This window comes from Anguilla anguilla, chromosome 10 (genome assembly GCF_013347855.1).
Source record: "Anguilla anguilla isolate fAngAng1 chromosome 10, fAngAng1.pri, whole genome shotgun sequence".
Classification (NCBI taxonomy): Eukaryota; Metazoa; Chordata; class Actinopteri; order Anguilliformes; family Anguillidae; genus Anguilla; species Anguilla anguilla.
Window position 1 is genome coordinate 16,409,667 of NC_049210.1, and position 21,191 is coordinate 16,430,857.

The following is a 21,191-nucleotide window of genomic DNA, read 5'->3' on the forward strand; positions in this document are numbered from 1 at the left end:
ACTACAGCACACCCTGGTGGTGTGGAGAAATAGATTACTTGTGTACCTGCCCAGCTGTAGAGCCCATTTTCCATATGTCCTTTTATTTTATATTGGGTATTTGCATTTTAAAAGAGACCAAACATACAGCACCAAGTAGAAATGCTCGAATTTTTTGTTGTTGCTAGAATTCATGTTTTTAAAATTATAATTAAACATAGCCACTTTACTTTTTTGTTTTGTTTCGAGTACATTTTAAGAACAGCAAACATTATCAAGAGGCTGCACTTTTTTGTGAAACATGTCATTTCTTTGATCATTGTGGATGTCTTGGGGGCCCTAACACACTGAATCTACATATTTAAATAGCTGTTGCTTTAACATGTGGAGCATTGTCACCTCTGGGGATTGGGGTATCTTTCAACTGTGTTACAGTATCTTTTCAATATAGATTCTTCTCTTTTATTAAAAAATATAATGATTAGGTGTTGCTGTTTTTCCAAACCAGCTGGCTGGTTTATGTTTCTCTTTTGATATGCTATACACACCAAGAGGAGAGTGTGAAATCCATCCCTCTCTTTTGTGGAACGTTAAAATAGTGGATTATAGAAACAAATATATGTATTAATATTGAAGAGTAATTTGTGTTTCTTGTTTTCTGAACTTGTTTTGTAAAAGAGGGCTTGATTTGTTGTACACAGTGTTTTTTTGTTCTTCCCAACAGACTTGACGTATTTGACCTATTTGTAACTCTGTGATTGTTTTTCTTACTCTTTGATGTAAGACACTGTTGTTATGGACTGACCATTGCAGTGATCCTTGATGAACTGTGAATCTGGCAACCATATTGTGATCCACCACTGGATAAAACAACATAGCTCAGAAAAACATTATCATGTTAATGCTCCCATTGTTATGGAAGGTATTTCATTGCCTTCTTTTTTACTTTGTTATTTTTTTTAAAATTAACTTGTAACTTCTCTGTTGCGTGATCATTTGTACAATAGTCTGCTGTTTGGGATCAGGATCAAGGACTAACCTGAAGCTTGACCCCGTCAACTTACCACATTAGCAAACACGTGCCACAGGTCATGAGATGTTGTTTCAATTCACCGGTGGTTCACTATAAAGCACTGATCTCAAACTACAGTCCTGGAGAATTGCAGGTGTTTGCAGGTTTTTGTGTTTTCCTATCAGTAAGCAACCAATTTAAGCAAACCAGCGTTGGAAACAAGGTGTATGGAGTTAGCCAATTATTGACTTGAATGAAGCACTTAAGTGCTGAAATATACCAAAACCCAGCAGAATATGTGGCCTTGCATTACTGCAGTTTGAGATCTTTGCTGAAAAGGGCAAGGAGACCTAGAGAAAGTTAGATGGGCACAACTTAACCAGTAGACGACAGAATGCTTGTGGGATTTTGGGATTTTAAAAGAAACAGAACATAAAGTGGAGTGCTATGATTAATACTGATACTGCTCAAAGGGGAACTATTTTTGTATCTCTTTGTTGATTTATAACTTCAGAAACACTTTACAAAAAGCATAATTTTATAATACCTGTGTTTCATTGAGTAAAATGAAAAAAAACATCTAAAATGAATGAATTCTAAAAATACCATTCACAGAACACAGGTCAAACATCTAGCCAGCTCCTCTGTTTCTTGCAAATATTACCCATGGTTAAATGACGTTCATTTCAACATGCGCTTAAACTGACTTAAACTGTTAAAACTTACTTCTTTACTAGTTTTTTATTTTCTCCTCCTCTTCTTTGTTTGGAAAGGGTTTTAAGCTATGCACAAGAGTCCAAGACTCCTACAAAGATGAGTTAACATTTTCTTACTCCTACATGAATAATAATAATAACTTAAACAGATAAGCAAAATCAAAAGGTTCTATAATTTTCTGTACTAAATGGATATATACAGATTGTATTAAGAGAGAAATATTTAGATTGTTATATTTTTATGATTCTCCAGATTTAAAAAAATACAATATACAAATATGGCTCTAATTTTCACTTTTTCCCCATGTCTCTACACAGGATTTACATTCTGTTACATTCAATTTAGTTCTTTTTGGAGGAACACTGTGATGTAGTGGGTTAAAAGAATATTTGTACACATCTCTATACAAGACTGTAGTACAACAGGGAATGTAAATGTAATATTTTGGGGAAAATAAAATTGTTGTTGAGTACCTCATAAACAAGTTTGTCTGTCATTGTTTTCTCATATTTATTTTAGAAAAATAGACTCCATCAGTTTATATGAATGGAAATCATGTTTAATCAACTGCCTGAATTACCTGATGCTTTGAATTCTTCAGTAATTAGATTTTATTAATCTCTGCACCTTAATAGAAAATGTACACACTACATATACTTATATGTATTTATAGAAACATAGATGTGGAGTATGTGCTAACAAAAAGCTACAATAAATGATGCTTTGCTGCCTTGTCCTAATTTTCTCACTTTAAACAAATTAGTCCCACAAATTAGTGTTCATCTTGATTAAAATTATTTGATTGTTGAAAGCCTGGAACATTAAATTCCAATTTGGCTTCATTGTAAAAGCTTCCCTAATGATTTTCTGGAATAAGTATGAACAAATGCTAATCCATTGTGTCTTTTTTTGTTCTAGCAATCATGTCCAATTGTGCATTACTTTCATAAATTATTTGCAGAATAGTGAATGCCGTGACATGTTAAAACAGGTCAGTATTCAGATACAGTTAAATCAAACATAATTAAAAGCAGTTGGAACAAAATCATTATATGCTGTGGCCCAAAAGATGGAACATCCTTCATGATCACAGGCATGGGTTTAAACTGGGCATAGCAAAGATCCAAAAAACCTTATATTGCATGGCAGCATCAGCCTAATCTAGGGGTTCCCTGATACAGATCTGGGGTCCCATGTGTGTGCTGCCTCTACTTTAGCTCAGTGTTAACCAAACCTGTTCCTGGATATCTACCATCTTGTAGGTTTTTGCTCCAACCCTTACAAAGCACACCTCATTCAACAGCTATAAATCTTGTTGAGCTGCTAATTAGTGGAATCAGGTATGCCAAATTAGCATTTGAGTGAAAACCTACAGGATGGTAGATCTCCAGGAACAGGGTTGGTAACCACTGCTTCTGATTTAGCTAAAATAACCTGATATTTCCAGCATGAAATGAGTTGTAGACTGTAAAGAGGGTTACATTATGCATAATTAATTAATTAACTGAATAGATGGTTGATTGATTCATGAATTAACATCTAAAATCAGATTAGAGTCCAGAATACTGAGGGAAAAGTGGGGACACCTGGTCACTGAAACCAAACATATGACTGGGAAATGAAGGCTTACAAAACCCAATGACTGTGAGCCTAACCTGCAATGTGAGGAGTTAAAATCATGGAATCATGGAAGGATCTACAATGACTGCTTGTCCAGGGTTACAGGATTTGCTGTCTTAAAAATCAGCATTTACCAGGGTCTCCTGGACCAAAACCCTTATCTAATCATCTGGTTCTCATCAGCCCATCTAAATGGCAATAATGACCTGTGGATATGTACATTCTGTGCAGGTAGACTTCTTGCAAGGGATTTCTGGGTTTTTAAAAATATTATTTCAGATTTTTAAAATGTTTTTCATTGACCCAAACACAGTTTTTGTGTACAGATGGACATTTTAGATATTTAGAGACGTTTCTGATGACCAACCATCTTTACAATAGCTACTGTAGGGATATTTGGAGGTTTGTGGTCTAAAGAAAATACACTTAATGCATCTTCAGGGCAGATTATACAATGATGTTATGTTTCCAAAGGCTGTGCTTATGAAAAGATACATTTTATAGCCTTCATACACAATTCTAAACATCACTATCAATGTTTGTCATACCATCGCTCATAAATGGATTTTCGGCTCCATCTAGTGGCACAAACAAGCTCATAGTCCCTGAAAGGTTCAGGATCAAGATGCTTTTATACATTGAGAAGGGGAAGCTCTGTGTAATATAAGGCTACAGTGCATTGCCCAGTCCTCCAAAACCTTCCCCCTTAGACCACCAATGTTTCCCCCATGTATTTCTCTATTTCCCTGTGTCTCATGTCCTCCCCTGCCTGTGTGTCCCACGTTTACAGAGTCTCCTCCTTCAGAGAGTAGCATTTCCGACGTGGTCTCTTCCCCTTTCTCTCTGTGAAGAGGTAACACAGCATGCACCATAAGCTCTCTTCTGGGGCAATCTGGACCCCACTGCTGGTCCGGAAGGGCCGTAGAGCACAGGAGCCTGGCTCAGAGAGAGGGTGTAGGGGTGGGGGAGGAGGCAGTTACGAGAGGTGCACATTCCTCACCTGGGCCTGAAATTTTTAAAACCCCGCACACCACCACGAGGAACTCTCACAGACAGCTACACTTATATGAGGAGCCATAGTGTATTCTGTTTTGGGGTCTTTAAAATGAAAGAACATTATCAGGTCTACTGGGGTTTTAAGTCATTTTCTTATTGACAGTACTGATCAGGAAGATACAAAAAGGAGAAAAACAAAAGAAAAAGTGGAGGAATGCATAACATGTAGCCATTTTTGTATAAAGCAAAGTAAAACTGTGAAATTGAATCCAGCTAACTGATCCTGATCCTACTGTGGAGGATCTGCACTGACCATTGCTGCATATATGTGAAACTGAAATGGGTTACCCCAAAACAAGTAAGAGAAGGCTGGTTATGTGTAAAGGGGGTTGAGGTTGGAAAGTTACCCCAGATGAAGTAGGTGGAGCCCGGCTGAGTTTAAAGGCTTACCCAAGATAAGGTAAGCTGTCATGCTGAGGCAGAGGATGATGAGGAAGATGGTGCCGGGACCCACATCCTCCAAGGCGCAGGCATTGGGGCAGGCACAGGGACTATCCACCTGAATCTGCAGAGGCACGCCTCTCCCAAAATGGTGAGAGAAGGTGATGGAGCGGTTGGGACTGCAGTGGTAGTGCACTATGGTCTGGGGGTGGCTTGTGCTCAGGACTGAGGAGGAAAGGGGACAGGGTGAGGGGTGCAGCGGGTCTGCACTCAAGATTTACTCCTCATCATCACACTTGGCTGACTTGCTCTAAGTTTCTTTAATGTAACAGAGTTTTTCAAATGCAGTTCTCAGATCCAAACAAAACAACTTATTTTAATTTACTAATACGATCATTACCTAAATGTATTAATTGTTAAGTTGTGAGATGTTTACAATACGCTGGATGGTTTTTGTATGACAGGGAAGTTACATAGAGTATATTTTCTCAAACAAAAAAGTTCAACAAGCACGTAAGCTGAGGGAGCTTCTGTGAAACATCTTTTCAAACAGACATGCACAACAAAGCCTGACTTATATATTGCTCACATTATATTGCGAAAATTTATAGTAATGGTAAGTAAAGGAGTTAGATAACTAAATAAGTTAATGAGTTAGAGACCTTACATTGCATTTACAAGTGGTACAAAAGCAGCATACCTGGGTATGCAACAGACAGGGTCTTAGTGCTGTCATTGTATTGAAATTCATTGCCTTCATGTCTCCCATAGTTAATATAGCGACTTACAAATCTGTTGTTTTTGCGATGCCTAGAAAACAAAACAACAGCACGCTAATGATAAATAATAATTATGTACTTTAATTCTTCCAATTAAAATGGTACCTATTACATAATTAAGTAATGTAATATCAGTACAGGTGAAGTACACCCTGCTATAAAACTTGGCAAACACTTAATAGCATGTGTTAACATAATACTTCCATATTGCATAGATAACCAATTATTACACAGAGGCCCAGTGTAAAGTTTTTTAAATTTAATATATCAGCCTATAGTGTAAGATACATCTCCAATAATACCGCATATTAAATTATGTAGGTCTGCAATGGCAGAATAGAAGCATCATCAGCATGACTGAACTCATCAGAGTTTCAAGTCTAATTTAAAAAATAAATAAATGTATCATCATCGTCATCATCATCATCATCAACAACAACAACAACAACAGCAGCAGCAACAACACATACCTGACGATCAAGCACGCTGCCACATCCAAGCAGTCCGTACCAGTGAAATCCTCAGGCTCCGAAAAAGGTAAACACGGGCTGAAGGATAGAAGTATCTCTGTGCTAGCGGGTACCTTCTCGGACAGGATGGGTTTAAATCGCTCCAGGTAGCCATCCGAATCCCCCAACGCAGCCAGGTTAATTACTCCTGAACCATCGCTCATGATACACTTGCAATTATTCACTTTTATACAACCGGCTTTCTTCTTCTCCGGCACCGAAGGAACGGTAGGAGGAGACGAAGGGGGAGAAGATGAAACTGTTACAAAAAATAGCAATAAAATCAAAAGCTTACGAAGGTTCATATCGCAACCCGTATCATCGATGCTCTCGAGACGCAGTGGTTTACTCGTGACACCGTTGCCCTCCTAATTAAGAAACGCAGTTCAACAGTCACACCCCACCGAGAAAAGTCATTAAAATTAAAGTACAACTGACTGCAAGATTCCAAAGAGGTTCAAATTGGATTCATGCCCCTTCCCCAACGTTAAAACAACACACATCAACGAGCCTTTTAGTTTTGTCTCATGTATTAGACTAAAAAACCTATTTTGACAAACCACAATTCTGTCATTAGGCTATAAGAATTTTATTTACAAATTATATAAATTATAATTATAAAACGCAAAATTGAATTTCATATCCATGCATAAAAACACAAGTAGTTATTTCAAATGTTATTAGATTTTTCAAAAATGTAAACGAAGTGGATCCTGTGACCTCTGTCTGACGAATGCAGCTGCTTCTGTATTCCATACAGGTGTACTGCATGATACAATTAAGCAATTAACATCCTAGCATGTTCTGTGGAATATATAAAAATGCTGAGCAGGCCCAGTTGACCTCTATTTTGGATCAAGATGGCAAGAGGAAAAGATCTAAGTGACTTTGATAGAGGGTTTATTACTGGGGCATGGATGACAGGAGCTACAGTCACAAAAACTGCTCAACTGGCTTGTGTTTCAATAGGAACAGTGGCTAAAGTGACATCTGCATTTATATCTAGGGGAAAGACATGAGTAAATAGGGTGGTTTGATTCCACTTGTCCCCTTAGAGGGAAGCTTCACTGCAAATCAATACAAAACACCACAATCCTATGATGAAACATTTCTATCCCGATGGGAATGGTCTCTTCCAGGATGACGATGCCCTCAGCCACAGGACACAAGGGGTCATTAAATGATTTGATGAGGATGAAAATGATGTGAATCATATGCTATGACCTTCACAGGCACCATCGACAGCGCTCTCCACCACAATCATCAAAAACCAAATTAAGGAATGTCTTTTGGTAGAATGGTGTTCCATCGCTCCAGTAAAGTTCCAGAGACTTGTAGAATCTATACCAAGGCGCATTGAAGCTGTTCTGCTGGCCCATGGTGGCCCAGCACCTTGCTAAGACACTTTGTTGTTTTTTCCTTTAATTTGCCACCTGTCTGTATATAGCCTATTTTGAATCAGGACTCCCAGTCACTTTTGTTGGTGGCAAGGTGTTCATTGCATTTAAGCTGTAAGGCATGTCAAAGCACAACGCATGAGTAGCAAGAGTTTCAACCTTGAATACGTATGATTAGGTGAACTGCGGTAAGAACTTTTTTTCCCCACGGCTGGTTATTACCATAGACTTCCATGTTCCAGAGCTGATGGTGGTGATATAACAAGGTATCCATTTGCTGCTCTCCACCCCGGTGCGACGGAAGATGGCTCTCGCTGACGCCATTCTGTCAGCACTGCATTGGCTAATATGATTGCTACTCTCACTCTAGCCATGTGTGGGGAGCAATCATGTGACCTATGAATATTTCCTCCACCAAGAGTATTCTGCATCTCAACACTGCAAACCAGCATTTTAAGCCAGCCCAAATAATTATAATAATTAGAAAGATGCCATAATAAAATTGAACAAATGTACTTATACTGTTTACCTTAGAATAACAGCTATGTTGACAAAAGTATAACAATATACAGTACATTCCACTTTGGATTGCATTACTATAGTATTTACTGAGGCAGGCCTTTTAATTACTGGATTATTGTACATGATTGTCCTTTCGTACAGCTGGTTTGCAGCATTTTCTTTACAAGACTGTTTGCTTTAACTCCCATTCCAATGCTACTCCTGGTATGACTCAGCTGGATATTCAATGCACACATGGCCTTCCAGGATCAGGGCAAAGGCTTTACCAGGAGGACACAAAACTATGCCCCATCAAGGAGAGACTGGCACCCCTTCCAGAAGGTGTACTTAAACTTCACATCACTTTGCACGTGCAAAGTCGGTATAAGTTCACAGCCTATATTCTAGTGATGGGTAGGCTTCATTCATCTCAAAAAGTAAATGGTGAATGGTTTATGATTATTACATCCTAAAACAGCTGGAATGTAACACGCATAAATACACACGACAACAAAAGCAGTTCTGAAGCTAAATGACCCACCTAGAAATTCCTGCCTAACCTGATAGCTCTGGAATGCGGCACTGATGAATCGTTTTGGTGAGGTGTACACTGAAGATAATATACAGGATATGAGTTATTCTTACATATACATACTCGTCTTTTTTGAAGGTTTTACTTTCCTTTTGTTTACAGTGAATTCTCTCTAATCCTACTAAGGAATTCTCATCATCAACTCACCAAAACTGTGTAAGTAGAAGCCTGGTTTTATGTATTTTGTGATTCAAGGAAACGTTAAAGTTTGCCAGTGTCGTTTTAGGGGGAGTGTAATGTACATTCATATTCAGGTCTATACTATATGCTCTGAGCATAAACCTCATGGAAAAACTATGGATATATCTCGACTCTCAATTCATATATTCTGGCCAATGAATGAATGAATGAATGAATGAACACATCACCACAAATACTGTGGCAATTTATGCTTTCTTTTTTTATAGGCCTAAAGCAAAGTTAGCTTTAGCGAATCACTCCACTGGTCTTTTTTACCCGCAGTTCCGTCGATATTGAATAGCCTGGAGGACCCTGGGTTAATGCACTTTCGCAAAAATCGTTCCTCGTGTGCTCTCTGTCAATTACGAGATGTACACGTTAAGCTTTTTTCCATGGTCTTTATGTTTTGTACAACATCTGGGCGTTTCTAGGACGTAGAGAAGTTTATAGTAAGATAAATACCCCTTTCACTCCGCCTTGTGCATACACCCCTGTGATGATTTTTTATGTACCTTTGGTACAGTCCATAACAAAACGTGCTGAGTATGTCTGAGCATTCATCTACACACCGTTTCTGGTCTGTGACGAGTCGCCTGTTGAGAGGCGCTGGTTCCCTTGCGTGGCAATGATGCTACAGCGAGGTATGGGCTGAGCGGAGGTAGCTGATTCTTGACGAGAGAATTGTGAAATCTACTGCGTTCAGCCAAATAGTATGAGGATAATGCTTTGAATTATCGGACAGCAAGATTGGCTTGATAGGAATTCGATGACAACCATGAGTCAGGCTGAGGTAAGTGAAATGTACTTCATTTCTAAACCGAACTATGAAACACTGACACTGACACAGTACACATCACGAACAGACATTCTAACTATATGGTGTCGGTGGGTTCACAGCGTGTAGCTAAATAATAGGCTACTTATATTATTCAGTTTTTCCGCAAAACTGACTGTTATCAAGGGTATCCTATTGTCAAAAACACATGACACGTCTACGAGAGTGGAGCAGGTGCTATGCCGCAGTTTGGTTGAGACGATGTTGTAGACGAAGATGTGACTGCCAAAGTTAAAATTCACGCAGTAATTCATTTAATATATTTATTCACCATTAGTTTTTATAGTTATAAATGAATCCAATTAAATGTAATTTTTCGGCAATAATGTTCGAGCTAGTAATACTGTGATACTGGTATACTGTTTAGCCTATATGGTGATATTATATTATTTGTTTTCATTTGTGTTCTATGGAGAGTCTGTATCATAATGACACTGTTTTGGGGCCTTGTTGCCTATTCCAGTTAAGTATGTAGCAATAGCGAGGGGTTTGTTCAAGCTATTTCCCAGCATAACTAAGCAAAAGCAGGGGTTGCGGCGGTGGGGTTGTGTGTGCATGTGTGTGTTTGCGTGTGTGTGAGTGTGCGTGCGTGTGTGTATGTGTGTGTGCGTGCGTGCGAATGGTCAGCCTCCAATCCTGTTGTGGACCGTGTGTAAATTAACCAATCCAGACACAGTAAATGAACTGCTAGAAATCCAAAATTGACCCTATGTCTCCAAAATCGAGTGATCCTTAAATAAATGTCACAGAAATGTCACAGATAGTCTTACTGGAACAGCAAAGTTTAAATCCTCACTAGGGAGTTTTCTCTCACTACCATTTGACTGTTTATCTCCCCATGGGGGAGTTAAAAAAAAAAAAAAATTATTATTATTTATTTTTTTTATTTTTTGCCTTACTTGCTTTTGGGGGTCCAGGTCTGGTTTCTGTCCAATTTACTTCCGTTCCTCTGTAAAGCATCTTTGTGAAAGTTCTCTGTAAAAAGCACTTTGCAAAATAAATTAAATTGAACTGAACTGAAAAAAAATTGTATTGAATCAATGCGTGTTTTCAAATCAAATGGCAAATTTAGGTGGGAGCAATCCGCTACAGTGAGCAGTCCCCAGGAACCTAACGCGGTGGATTTTTGTGTACCTGTGTTGCCCGGCAGTTGCCGTTCTTTCACGCTGGTCAATAATTTATGATGAACTGGGACAAGCCAAGATTTCAACATAACTTGGACAAAGATTTTTTGTCTGGATTGAAACAGTATAGTAAAACAAATGAAAAACATGGTCTGTCTGTCAGTTGTTTCGCAACATCAGTGCATTAATTTACTGATGCCCAAAGCAAAATATAATTTCCAAGACTTTAATAGCACGGCACATGGCTATCACAGGACACGTACAACAATGCTGTAGTGCGTTTGTGCTTGTGTACACGGTACTCACTGCAGTTTGCGTCCTTGTGTATCAGAGTGAGATGCCGGCAAATCGGCGTTCCCGCACGGGGAAAAGGCGGCTGTGGAGGGGCCTGAGACAACAGTGGAAACTCCTCGGGCTGTTCGAGATCGACCCGCAGCACGAGTTCTTCGGCATGACCCAGATGATGAAGGAGGGCCTGTCAGCCGCTGTGCAGAACACCATCGACAACCCACTAACGGTGAGAGCAGCTCACCTGCCGTGCCCTCTTTAACAAAGCAGACTCCTCCCTCGCCTTGTACGCAGTCTTCAGGGTCCTCTCCTGCTTCCTCTTGAATGTCTGTTAGACTCCTCCCCAGGAATCTACCTCCTTTTTCTGAGCTGTATGTTACGTCATAATCATTCAAGGAGCAACTATGGCGGTCAGTGTTCTATCTCTTTATGGACAGTTAAACAAAAACTTGCACATATTCTCTACAGCATAAAACTTGCTTTCTCTATGCAGTACACAGGCTGTGCAGATATTGTCTTTGACACCATGGCAAAGTATACGCCATCGCTGCTCAGTCAGCCGTTGCACTAGCCAGATTTGTCTCTAGACCGTGGTAGTGTGCCAGTGTATGCTTCAGCTGGACACGCCACCCAAGAGCCCCACTTCGCAAAATTTGATCTGATGAAAATGTGCTTCAGTAATGGTTAATACAGAAAAGGTCAAGAGCACTGAGCTCCCTGCTGATCAAAAAGGCCAGAGAACAGTGCCGTCTTGATTAATACATGCACACCCACACACACACACACACACACACATGGACACACACTCACACACACTCATACTCACACACACACACGCACACACGCACGCACACACACACAAGGTTACGTAAGCTGAATGCATCTTTAATTACCAGGTGCCTGACATTTCTTTATAGACTCTTGCTTTCTTGATTGGGCTCATTAGCAAAGCAGGGGAACCTTCCCCCTCTCCAGAGAGAAGCGATAACTAAGCAGCTGGTGCTGAAGTGTTTGCTTTGTGTTGCTGCTCCCCCAGAGCTCCCATCATGGAAATAAGTGGCTGGCTGATCAAGCTCTGGGGAACGGGTGGAGTCAGACAGACATCAGGGAACAAAGCAACATTAGGGCAACGCGCCGTATCCTGGGTGGTGTTTCTGTGGAAGCAGGACATCCCTCTGTGATTTTGGAAAATTAAACAGCAGCAGTGGTATGAAAAATTTGGTAATCAAAGAAAGGAGGTCTGCCTCCTTTGCTGTGCTTGTGTTTATACACTATACACCATGCAATAGATAATTAGTAAAATTTTCAGCGGTGGTTTTTAGATGTTCTGAAAATGTTCACTATGTTCAAGATAATTGCTTCTTTAATGGTGCAGGATGGACACATTTTGTGACCAGAGGTTGCAGGTACAAGAGGTTCAGTTTGAATAAATAGTGATTTTTGAGCTGTGTTTAATTTGGTACACTGTCTGTAGATAGTGTCTGAGAAATGTATCTGGTGTTATTTTCAATGACTGAATATCTGATAACAGTCACACAAATGCTCATTGTGCATGACTAGTGTCCACAAATTAAGAAAAGCAGTTTACAGACATCCAGATATACTGTAGTTGCCATATTAGGAGGGCCACTGAACCGAGGGAAATGAAAATATTTTATGCTGATCTGTAGCTTATGATCAATAAGTCTCACGTAACATGAATTAGAGTTTAATCAGACCTAAATCATGTTATCATATTGGGCATGACTGTGACCCAGAGACCAGTTACTGCAACAGTACAAGCAGTTATTGGCACATGTGAAAAACCTCTGCCAGCTGTAGATAGTAGCCTAGGGTGACAAAACCGTATTTCACACATACTAGGCATTACCTGGATACTACAGTATGTGCGATAGATTTAAGACCAGTCCCAAGTTCTGTGAAAGGTTCACTCTAAAGCATGGAGTGGGCATTGCCAGGGACCAGCAGCCAAGACAAGCATTTGCACACATAAGCATTCTTGATATATATGTGCTGAATGAGCTATTAGCTTTCTGCTCTGAAAAACATATTCACATGTTAAAAATAGTGTATTGATTTCATTCCACTTGCCGACATGACTATTTTTCAGACATTTCATAATGGGAAAGGGAAGTATAGTCTGGGTGAAAACATCAGTGGAAAAAAACTACAAATTCACAGTGGGTCTGAAGGAGTTCTTGACATAACTTCTGAAGGTATTTCTGTAGGCAACCACCTGAAACTCCAGTTTAACAATTTATACTAATTAGTAAACCTTGTGACTATTGTGATTAGTGAGATGTAAGGACTAATGAGATCTGTTTATTTATAGTCAGGATCTCTTGTACTTGAGTTAGCTCCACAGGTTCATTCTCTTATGTTGCCCATGGGCTCGAATAATATAAAAATAATATTTAAAACCAGCAACAAAAAACATTCAGTTTAAAGCCCTTTAACATAGAATTTCTTATGCCATAATTATGAATACCTTAGCTAAAATAAATTGGCATAAAGGTTCCAATACCTGAAATGAATGAAATTTCCAAGTGAATGTACTGAGGCTTGCTGTTGGCCTATATGCCTGTAAAATTTGAAAAGGGAGTCTGGATTCTGTTTTTCCCATTGCTTATTTTCAAATTATTATTTTACAGCTGAGGAAGTGAATACATGTTTATGAAGTTTTAAACAAACATAAAATGTCTGGATATTGATATGTCTGTGTGTCTTAGTCAAGACAGACAGAGCAGCTTGTATTGAAAATAACTTGTCCCTTGGCATTGATGAATTCTCTCTCCCTATTGATTGATTTATTTGTAGAAAGGGCTTTGTGGGAAGGCAGGGTTTGGTGTTGACCCTGCTGGGTCAGTTAGCCCTGCGATGATGTCATAACAGTCCAGCTCACACATGTGACAGCGGCCTCAGTTCCCATTGTGACCCGGCCAGCTGACTCAGCGTGTTCATCAATGAGAGTCCCATCTGTTGTTCCAGGCTTATACCCTCACCCTCTGTAACCCTGCGCCAAGCAAGACCCACCCAGCCACCTTCACACCAAGCTCATACATGCGTACACACACACTCACACACACACACGTGCGCACACACATACACAGAACAACTCTGTGAAAGTTAGGGATGAAAAAGACTGATGGAATCCAGGCCTGTGTCCCACTTAGTGATGATACTCTATGCTCTCCATCCCAAAGCTGCAATAGCACCATAATACATACTATACCTCTTTTTTCCTAGGACGACCTGTCTGAAGATGATTTCAAAACGGAAGTCACTCAAGTACATCAGGTACAAAGCAAACAACCTGATTTTCCAGTCTTTTTATAACCTTTTGATCAAATTAAAGACTTAGGTGAATCAGTAGGCTCATAGGTATGTTGTTGAACATGTGTTCTTTCATAGTTTTTTTCTTAAACTTAACACAATTCAGGATTGGCTCATTATCATTTTCTTTGTTTTTGAATTCTTCATTATCTAACAAATAATTTGTATTAATGGCCACGTGTCTACACTTTCACCAGTTTGGAGTCTATTGATTCAACTCAGTCTTTAATTTGATTGGAGAAATATTTTTTTCCAGCTTTACTTTATATAACAATATAATATTGTTTATAATATAACAATGTATCACATTAATAAGCACAACTTGAACATGGGACTTTATTCTTCATGGCATGACTGTTTCTGACATAATGCTTAAGAGGGTAAATAATCCCTTTAGGCATGAATATTACCTAATTAAGAAAAATGAACAGCTTGTTAAATTCAGGGATTGCAACTGTGGTTGGAACAAAAACCAGCATACATAGAAGGTCTCCAGGGCCTTCATACCTAAAGGGATTATTTACCCTATTAAGCATTATGTCAGAAACAGTCATGCCATGAAGAATAAAAGTCCCATGTTCAAGTTGTGCTTATTATTGTGAGAACCGCTAATATGCAGAATACCTGTGATAGCATCAGACGGCAAAAAAGTAAATGAAGTAGGATTAAAGGGAAAATATAATTACAGGCCTCATCTTAATATTACACAGCACATTGAAGAATGTCAAATGATCCCAAAGTTGTCCTGAAGATCTGATAATCTGATAATAATCATGCTCAGACATAATAATTACTATCCATGAACTGTGTATATATGTTTGTGTGTTACAGAGAGAAACGGCATTCCGTGCTAAAAAGTGCCAGAAAGTATATCATTGAATATTTTATACTTAATGCTTAATCTGTACTTTACAGCATGCTGTACATCTCTCCCTCCCAACCCCTCTTTCTCTCTCCCTCAATCCTTTTTTCTCTCTGAAGGGTTTCCAGATGGAGACATTTGCAGGACCTGTGTTTGCTCGACTTCGCCATTCCTTGGGGATGACAGAGAAGGACTACCAGCACTCTCTTTCCTCTGAAGGGTGCTACCTGCAGTTCATCAGCAACTCCAAGAGCAAGGCCGACTTCTTCCTCACGTGCGTGCGGGGGTCCCCATCGTGTGCTCTCAGGCGCATTTTCACACTCGAGCATCACTTTGGGTTTTCTCATGCAATAATAAACATCTTTCTTCACCCAGGAATGACAAGAGATTCTTCCTAAAGACTCAGAACAAACGGGAGGTGAAGTTCCTCCTGTCAAACCTGAAGATTTACTTGGCACACCTGGAGAGCTATCCTCACTCTCTGCTGGTCAAGTTCCTGGGTGAGCGACCTACAGAATGCCCTTCCTCATTCTCTGCATCTGGACAGACACAGATGTTCAAGTTCTGAGGACCATACATGCCAAATCACAAGGCATGGATGTCTTTTGATTCATGTCCTCTTACAGTAGGTTTTCAGTGTTCAGCATAACTAGATGAGCAAAGATTCTGAACTCAAATACAGATAAAAACATTTGTATAATTCATTAACATTGCTCATTTAATGATCCTATTTAATTTGTTATAATTATAGAATATTTTTTCACTTTAAAGATGCCTCATCTTTTGTCATTTGTTTTGCTTTCTATATTAAGGTGTCCACAGGATCAAAATTCCTCGTCGGGAGAAGGTAATGAGTCATTAAGTGTTTCTTCATGAACAACAAATGTTAATCTCATATAATTTTAGCAATGTTGGAGCTAAAGTTTAACAGCACACTTAATTTTTATTTTTCAGAAGTACTTCATTGTGATGCAGAGTGTGTTTTACCCTGATGAGAGGATTAATGCCAGGTATGTTGTACAGTCAATGACTGCACGTATCATTGTTTGCCTGTCCCGTTGTATCCCAACAATGGCTGCCATTCCATCTGCATTTCTGGTTTCTCATAGGTATGACATAAAGGGCTGTCAGGTGAGCCGATGGACCAACCCACCCCCTGAGGGAAGCCATGTTATTGTGATTCTGAAAGACATGAACTTTGAGGGAAAGTATGTCACCCTGGGTAAGAGATTTTTCAACCCCTGTAGGGATTATTCCAGTGGTTGTAATTATCAGTAGTTTGGGTTATTGGGGTATCTAGAAGACCATGAGAAAATAGTAAGCTCCATAATGTTTGGAACAAAGACATACTTTTTTCGTGACTTGGCTCTGTATCACAATTTTAGATTTGTAATCAAACATTGTGGTTAAAGTGCACATCAGCTTTTAGTTAAGGGTGTTTTTATACACCATGTAGAAACCCTCCTGAAGAGTGTTTATGATCAGTTGGACAGGTGTTTGAAGGTTTTCTTCATTATGGTGAGAATTCTTCAGTCACCAACTATAGAGGTCTTCCTTGACCTACCAGGACCAGTGCTCGCTTTCTTTTTCATGATGTACCAAACAGTTAATTCAGTAAGCCTAAGGTTTGGCCTGTGTTACTATGTTTTTTTCTTCTTGTTTCTCAGCCTCATAATGGCTGAGAACAACTGGCACATCTGTGATCCTCACTCATGTTGACAAATGCCAATAACAGACTCCAAAGGCAATCAAAAGCCTATAATCAAGACTAGATATTGAAAGCTCTCTTATACCTGCTGTAAGGAAGCAACTGGACGCAACTGACTATTCAGAAACACCTGTGAAGCCATTTGTCCCGAACATTATGGTGCTCTGAAATGGGTGGCTATATATAAAAGGTGCTGTAATTTATACATGGTGAAGCCTAAATGTATAAAAAATACCCTTTACTAAAAGCTGATAATCTGCACTTTAACCACATGTAAATTGTATGATTACAGAGTACAGAGCCAAATCAAGAAAAAATATGTCTTTTTAAAAATGATAATTCAAATACAGTATAATTCTTTAATATCTTTCATATCAGAATTTACTAATACTAATAATACTAATTGGAATTCACCAATCAACTGGAGTTGTTGGTCATCTGTGTATGACCTCATCGAGCCATTGAACATTTGTTGTATTGCATGCAACAGATGAGCAGGGAGCCTGGCTGGTTCGCCAAATGAAAATCGACACGGCCTTCCTGCAGAAGCTCAACGTGCTGGACTACAGCTTCCTGCTGGCTCATCAGCCCCTGCACAGGGACGAGCGAGACCAGAGCCACTCCTTGGCCACACTCATCATGCGCACCAAGAAGTAGGTGCCCTTCCCCCGGCTGAAAGCTGAGAAGCAACAGGTGTTCTTCTCAGAAGTCTTAATGAGCAACATTGTACTCACGTGGCCCAAAAATTTTGGGTCACATTGCGAACTGTTTTTGTTACCGAAGCAAACACTAAATATGAATGAATATTTAATTAGATGCTGCTGTGCTGCAGTGGCTGCTTCCTGTGTCTTGTGATTGTTAGCTGTAACCAAATTAGCATTCATCCTTCGAACCTAGCATTTGGCCTTTATATCATACCGCTGTTATTCTCTACTCTGGCATTACGTTGTGCTTGTGACGTTCTCTCCTTGTCTGCAGGTCTGTGGATCCAGGGTCCAGCCCCACCCATGCAGGTGTTCCCTGTGTCCCGGGGGCTGTGCTGGAGGAGGACTCTGCCCTGCTGGTGTCAGAGATGGACTGTGGGTCGGACAGCTTCCGGGTCACAGAGACGCACCCCAGCGATGGAATGATCCCTCTACAGGAGCTTCAAGGCGGGGCTGCTGGGACCAGTGCAGACTCTGAGCTGCAGGAGTTCCAGGTCCAGAACCGGCGGCTGCTGCCCAACTTCAAGAACCCCCTTCATGTAATTGACGGGCCTGACCTGCGCTATTTTGTGGGAATCATCGATATCTTCACTGTCTATGGCTTCAAAAAGAAGCTGGAGAACTTGTGGAAGAGGTTGCGATACCCTGGCCAGGCCTTCTCGACTGTTAGTCCCCCGGCCTACGCCTGCAGACTCTGTCAGTGGGTGCAGGACCACACCAAGTAGGCCAAAGACACACAAAGACTGTCCATAGCGATTAAGCTAATTGGTCACAGTCACCCAACTGCTTTGGTTGTTGCTCATGTGCGAGCATGACTGTACCACTCTTGCCTTCAAAGTGTTTTAGTACTTTCTTCCACAACTCCACACACTGCATTAGTTTAAAAAGTAACATAAAGCTTTCAGCCAACTCCAGCACAGTCCAAACCATATACCTGGTGGTATAATCAGGAAGCAAAAGACAAGTCCTTTGTTTAATTTCACCAGAGTTAATCCCAAATAGAACAATCCCACAAAACAATCTGAATAAGGTGCTACAGATTAATTAATGTTGAATCTATGCAGGTGTGTAATCCCAGACACAAATGCCTCGATGTTAAAAGCTGGAAACAGATTTTATATGATTATTCTGGAAGAATTTCCTGCATACAAAGGGTTCTGTCTTTCTGGAGAATAGGATAGGGTCAGGTATCATTTTTCATGTTTGGTCTCTAAACCAGGCATCATCTGGTTTTGCCTTTCGTTGTTCAAATTAAATGATGCATAAAGAGAAATGTCACATTTTAAGAGTGAATGCAGGGTTTTCTCATCTAACATATTTTAGGAAACAAGTTGCCTTTTTAGTCAAAGGTTCTGTAGGGATTTGAGTCAAAGTTTAAACACTTCTCCATTATCTGTGAGCATAGAATGCACTGCATATTCCTCTAACCTTTCTGATTGGTACAACAACATGTTGTATCTGTATTGATGCCCAGTGGTCTTGATTGGCAGCAAGGTGTTGTTTTCTAAAAATACATTTTGTTTGTCCATGAACGTATATATATATATAACCGTTCCAGCATATATACAATGCATTGACACCATGCGTGACACCACAAAAAAGGTATTTTTGAATGTATAATACAGCACAGCACTGGCTATAGAGCAACTGCATACAACATGGGTTTTGTTCATCCAACCAAACAGTAAGCTCACATACACATTCATATGTGCTCAAGGAAGAAAGGCTAGAACCAAGTATTGCTTGAGATACAAGTCTAGATGCCTTGTTCAGAAAATTAATTTTGGTTAAAATTTTCCCTGAGCAGTGGAACAAATTCTAAAGTCAATTTGTGAGAAAGTAACTTAACATATATGAATTTATCTCTCTCATGGATTTCATATGAACTGTAGTTTACTGTATGACAGTGTGTGTTGCCTGATGGACTTGTAATTTAGAGTTGAACAAGGATGCTGTGTAGATGCACTGCTATCTGTGTTTACCAGCGGTGGCACGTTGTCTGTTTTTTGAGAATGTAAAACATTAAATTGATCAATGATAGTTCTCATATCTAAATGCTATTTTAAGTTGCATGTTTTGTTTTTATCTCAAAATGATTTTGCAATATACTTTGTTGCTGATCTAGAGTAAATGTTTTGAGGCCAATAACTCTTTACTCATGTATAAATGACTAGCCTAGAGGTCTGTGTGGGTTGGAATGATTGCATTTCTTTCATATAATGTAGTGGAGACCTCTAGATGAATGACAGCAATGGTGTATTGGTTCTTGTCTTTTTATTAGTATTAGTTTTTTCTCTTTATTAATGTTTTTATTTAAATATTACTCTTTATATTTATTTACATAGAAAGCCCATGTAATGTTACTGGGACATTGTATCATGGCCATATCACTGTTGTAAGCATTGATTACTAAAAAAAAGAACAAATGAGCATACTATATTGTGGCATGAGAACAGATTTTAACTGCAGCATATCTGTTCGCTGTTTTCCTATGCAGATGATGGAGATTTTGTGGTATGAAGCTAAGACTTAAAACAAATACTTTACCATCCACACTCCTGCTTTCCCTTGTTCAGCTGGTATGTGCTGTCCCAGACTGCTAGGAAAACTGGCAAATTGCCTGTGCCTTTTGTTTGGCAGGTTTTTGCTTAGAATGGTATGTGTGCTAATAAATGTTATGACATCAACAAAAATGATGGAGGTGATAATGGTAATAAACATCCTGAGCAACAGTTTCCTTCTCTGTCTTTTTGTTGAGCAGTTGTGCATGAAAATGTATTCACCAACCTGTAGATGGAGCCAATGAACTTGAATACTAAACTCAAACTCACGCAAAGGACCTGTTTGACTGTATTTCCAAAATTAAACACCTTTATGCTTTAGGGTGGGGTATAATCATATCAATATGTTCAAATTCATCAAATTAATTAAAATACAGAATGCATGGCAAAGACTGTCACATCTGGTCAGATTTGTCTAGAATACAGCCATAATTGGTCTCTTTTTTTTCTGTAATTACATAAAAGGATTCTGTTGTATATCATTTCAATGGCTGTGAAGTCTGTGAGCTAGAATTTAACTACAATTATGGTTAATGAAATGCAGTCAAATGGAGTTCAATATTTCAGTTTAGCTGCACAATCACTGAAGCTTGCAATGAAGCTGAAGGTCGCAGTATCATTTAGAATGCAGGGACAGGAGTGAAACAAACATTATGGATTTTCAGATGAAGACTGTTGGCTTCATTTTAATGGATCTGGTCAGCTTGGCCTAGTAATCCAGTTGCTCAACACATCTGATTGATTCAATTTGTGCTGCTTCAGTAATCAACCACCTGCCCCCCAAATTACATGGTCAGCCCATATCTGTGTTTCAGTGGGCCTGTGATTGACAGGATGTTCTTTGTTCTTCTTCTGTGATTTTCTGTTGATAGGAAAGAATGTGCGACACAGTGAAACAATTCAGAGAGCATGAAAGGTGTAGCATTATGTCACTCTGGCATTTCAGTTTTTCTTGCGAACGTGGACTAGAGGGTTTTAGGCTGTGCATGAATGAGCTATAAAACTATACTTATTTTTTATTTAATTGTTTTGTCAAAGTAAATCTTTTCGATC

The 21,191-nt window shown here is 39.4% G+C and overlaps 2 protein-coding genes across 3 annotated transcripts; one reads left to right on the plus strand and one right to left on the minus strand.

Annotated features, from left to right (window-relative positions):
* Nucleotides 1-3,390: 3,390 nt before the first annotated feature.
* On the minus strand, nt 3,391-6,451 carry LOC118206837. The gene is made up of 4 exons (XM_035379956.1): nt 6,015-6,451; nt 5,466-5,575; nt 4,775-4,990; nt 3,391-4,264 (listed from the first exon to the last, which is right to left on the minus strand). The coding sequence occupies exons 1-4, from the start codon at nt 6,356-6,358 to the stop codon at nt 4,113-4,115; spliced, it is 822 nt and encodes a 273-aa protein (XP_035235847.1). The 5' UTR covers nt 6,359-6,451; the 3' UTR covers nt 3,391-4,112.
* Nucleotides 6,452-8,550: 2,099 nt separating this feature from the next.
* Nucleotides 8,551-20,309, plus strand: LOC118237287 (phosphatidylinositol 4-phosphate 5-kinase-like protein 1). 2 transcript variants are annotated; one of them, XM_035435845.1, is made up of 10 exons: nt 8,551-8,699; nt 11,014-11,199; nt 14,217-14,267; nt 15,285-15,439; nt 15,541-15,665; nt 15,978-16,012; nt 16,120-16,175; nt 16,275-16,387; nt 17,364-17,526; nt 17,852-20,309. In XM_035435845.1, exons 2-10 carry the CDS (start codon nt 11,020-11,022, stop codon nt 18,300-18,302), a joined length of 1,329 nt encoding a protein of 442 aa, XP_035291736.1. In that variant the 5' UTR covers nt 8,551-8,699; nt 11,014-11,019; the 3' UTR covers nt 18,303-20,309. The 2 variants fall into 2 exon arrangements, with proteins under 2 accessions (XP_035291736.1, XP_035291735.1); XM_035435844.1 differs by lacking the exon at nt 8,551-8,699 and adding an exon at nt 9,154-9,513.
* The last annotated feature ends 882 nt before the right edge of the window (nt 20,310-21,191 follow it).